General features: G+C 48.8%; 1 protein-coding gene across 1 annotated transcript in view; it reads right to left on the bottom strand.

The window, feature by feature from the left end:
- MTAP (methylthioadenosine phosphorylase) overlaps positions 1-1,103 on the bottom strand; it is a 46,386-nt gene extending 45,283 nt beyond the window's left edge. The window contains exon 1 of the mRNA XM_010853313.1: positions 844-1,103. Coding sequence (XP_010851615.1) covers positions 844-876 — 33 coding nt within the window. The 5' untranslated portion in view covers positions 877-1,103. The remainder of the gene's footprint in view (positions 1-843) is intronic.
- Positions 1,104-3,573: the final 2,470 nt, after the last annotated feature.

Genomic DNA, 3,573 nt, shown 5'->3' with positions numbered 1-3,573 from the left:
GAGACTCCTGAGGACCGAGGGCACAAGGAAACTGATCTCCACCTTTCAAGGTTCCCCACAAAGCAGTTTGGGCTTCCCTGGTGGCTCAATGGTGTAAGAATTCGCTGCCAAGGGGGAGTCGGGGGTTTTATCCCTGGGTCGGGAAGATCCCATGGAAAAGGAAATGGCAACCCACTCCAGTATTCTTGCCTGGGAAATCCCACGGATAGAAGAGCCTGGTGGGCTATGGTGGTCCATGCGGTCCCAAAGAGTCCCACACGACTTAGCGACTAAACAACAGCAAAGCAGGTTAAAGCCAGAGGCCTCCAAACAGGGAGCGGCCCAGTACTGCTATACTCCATTTCCGTGTTGTAAAAACTCTCAAGAGTCCCCAAAGCGGAGAAGGCCTACGTTTATAACACAAAAAGCCGGAAGCTTGCAAAAGAGCAAGTATGCAGTTTTCTCACGTGGGCCGCGGGCAGAGGGCCAAGTCAGAGCGGAAGCGTTTAAGTCCGGCAGGGCTCAGGGCTCGAGGAGACCCTCAGGGGTTGTAGGTGCCCACCCACGTGGTACACGCAGCCCCAGCCTGACCCATCTGCTCAGAAAGGTACTTGCAGTACCGATTCGCGGCCCCTCTCCGAAGGGCGTGCCTTCGCCCTGCGTGAGCAGCTGAGACCAAAGGCAGGGCAATGGCAATGGTTTCCTGTCCCTCGCTCGCCGCTCCGGGCTAAAGAGCCGCAGACCCTCCCCGCCGAGGCGGGGGCGCCCCGGCTAGGCGCACGGCCCAGAGGCGCTGTCCCTCCGGACGGGAGAGACAGCGTACAGGTCAGGGAGGATCGCAGCAGCCAGGACGACTAATCTCACCTTCACGGCAGCGGGAGTGGCACCTGAGGACATGTCTGGCGAGGAAGGAGCGGAGGCCACGCTCTGAATGCAGGCGGGGAACAGAGCAGCTGCGCGGGTGCTGGCGCGCGGCGCGGGACTGAGCAGGGAGGTCCCGGGGTCGACGGTGGCTCCTCCTCTTCCTCCCGGGGACAGCTGGATTGGCTGCTGGCGTGGGCTCTCCCCCGCCTCTCCTCTCAATCCCAGATGCCCGCCTCCCGCCTCTTTTGCGACCTTTTCGGTTCTCTGTTGATTTCCCCGCACCCCGCCTTACCCCGAGGTGTAGCTAACGGGTTCATGATAGTGATAATAATGGGGACCGTTGATTGACAGCTTATGCTGTTCCAGACTTTGTACTTTGCACTCTCATCGGCTCCGTTAACTTTCACAAGAACCCGACAAGGAAGAGCAGCGCTTCTGGCGCCGTCTCGTATCCATGGCAAGCTCGGCCTCATCTGTAGAGCCAGGCCCATCTTGTTCCAAAAGTTCTCGGGGTCGAGGGAGGGAGAATCGTGGCGATGAGGGGACAGACTCTTCGCTGAGGCTGCCTCCAGCTGCGAATGCGGGGCGGGGTGCGGTTGACTCGTCTCATCCCCGCGACTCAACCGGGGGTTTGCTCCTTTCTGTTAAGTCGTTGGAGACAGAGCAGAGGTGGGGTTGGCTGGCCCAAGACTCTGGGATGACAGAAAAAACAGTAACGTGCTGTTGGATAATGATAACCTTTCTGACCTACAAACTCAGGCTATGGGGCAGGTTTTCCAGGGGATAAAACATTCCTTAACTTCCAGCCTGGGTCCACAGGGCCAGGGCCAACTTCAACCCTAACTACCCCAATCAAAGTCCAATTCAACTAGATTCAGAATCCGGATTTCTGTCTTCATCACTCAATACTAGTTGGGCATCCCCTACCCCCACCCGCCTTTTCACTTTGCACCAGCCCTCCATTGGGATAATCCAATTTAAACTCTCTGGATGGATTGAATTCTCTTCAACAAAATGCTGGGTGACAGTGATATTCTGATAGACAGAAATGTTGCAAAGATTTTACTCTGGGGGTGTGAGAATGGCTGTGGAGGGGTGAACTTCCTTTTTTCCCTACAGCAGTAAAACACTGAAACCCCACACAAGTATAATTTCATTCAGACATCACTGGGTGCTTCCCATATCCTGTTTACTTAAAACAGTAAAAATTTTCACTCATTATTTGCTCAAGATTTAAATTTTCTTGCAGTGTAAAGTTTTCTTCTGTTTCTTTTAAATTATAAAATGAAATGGCAAAGTGAAAGACTGGAGTGCTCCTTTGAAAGGGCAGGAGGCTGGGAGTTCCTCCTGAATGTGGTTTCCTAGGAGCTTGTCTGCTGATTGTCCTGTTGATAGCTCACTACTCAGAGAGGAACCATTGCAGGGACACAGAGACCTTGGGTTATATGGTGCCTCACAGTTAGGGAATCTTGACCAACTTAGGTGCTCTGATGTAAGATAACTACCACCAGAGTTTGAACCCTTATCAATAAGAAACAATAAAACACAGTTACAGCCCTTAGGTAAGAGGTCTGCAAGCCTTGCCTACAAAGAGGCAAAAAGTAAGGAGTGTGTGAAGTTAAAAAACACAGACAATATCTAACTGAATAAGCCTGGCTGTATTCCAGTACAACCTTATGGACACTTAAATTTGAATTTCATATACTTTTCACCTGTGACAAAATATTCTGTAGATATTTTCAGTTCAGTTCAGTCGCTCAGTTGTGTCCGACTCTTTGCGACCCCATGAATTATTTACCCAGTCACTTAAGATTGTAAAAATTATCCTTAGTTTGAAGCTATGCAAAAACAGATGGAAAGCTGGGTCAGCGGTGGAGAACCTGTCCTGTTGCTGATAGCCCACTACTCATAGGGGAAAAACATAGATAATATCTAATTGAGTGAACTTCTCTCCTCCCAGAAGCAGATGACCTTTGGGCTGACTTGTCAGACAATGCTTTGATAGGCAGGCAATAATCTTTTTGGCTTATTTCCAAGTTTGGATAATTTTTTTTCTTAACAAGGCCCAGAATCAAGGTAGGCCAAAATTTCTGATTGTCAATGGTCTCTCCCTTTATGATTGGTATAGAGAATCTGGAACAAGATAAGGTGTCTATAATCTTTTTGGCCCTGCTGTTCTTGCCCTGTAAATTCCCTCTGTTTATTTGTACCTTATCGTTCTGAAGACAATTCTAAAAAAGTACCCAGGCCACCTTACAACAGTTATGATTAAGGTACTATATAGATATTTCAGTGGTTTAGTTGCTAAGTAGTATCTGACTGTTTTGTAACCACATGGACTGTAGCCCACCAGGCTTCTCTGTGCATAGGATTTCCCAGGCAAGATACTGGAGAGTGTTGCCATTTCTTCCTCTAGGAGGTTTTCCCTACTCAGGGATTGAGTCTGAGTCTCCTGAATTGCAGGCAGATTCTTTTACCGCTGAGCCACTAGGGAAGCCCCAGAAATCCCATATTTAATAAAAATGGAGTGTCCAGCAATAACATGTAATTTGTATCTTTGATTGAGGGAGGTATCACATGATTTGAAATGAGATAATAAGGGTCAGTTTTGACCAGCTATTTTGAACCCGATGTGCTCAAGATAGTTGGAGATTCCCTTATTAATTGTCTTATTTCATCCAATCAATTTCTACTTCTTTAGTTTTTTCCGTTACTTATTTCTACCATGAG

The sequence above is a fragment of the Bison bison genome, unplaced genomic scaffold (genome assembly GCF_000754665.1).
Source record: "Bison bison bison isolate TAMUID 2011002044 unplaced genomic scaffold, Bison_UMD1.0 scf7180017864326, whole genome shotgun sequence".
Lineage (NCBI taxonomy): Eukaryota > Metazoa > Chordata > Mammalia > Artiodactyla > Bovidae > Bison > Bison bison.
The sequence above is the reverse complement of the archived record's forward strand: the minus strand, read 5'-3'. Positions and strand labels throughout refer to the sequence as shown.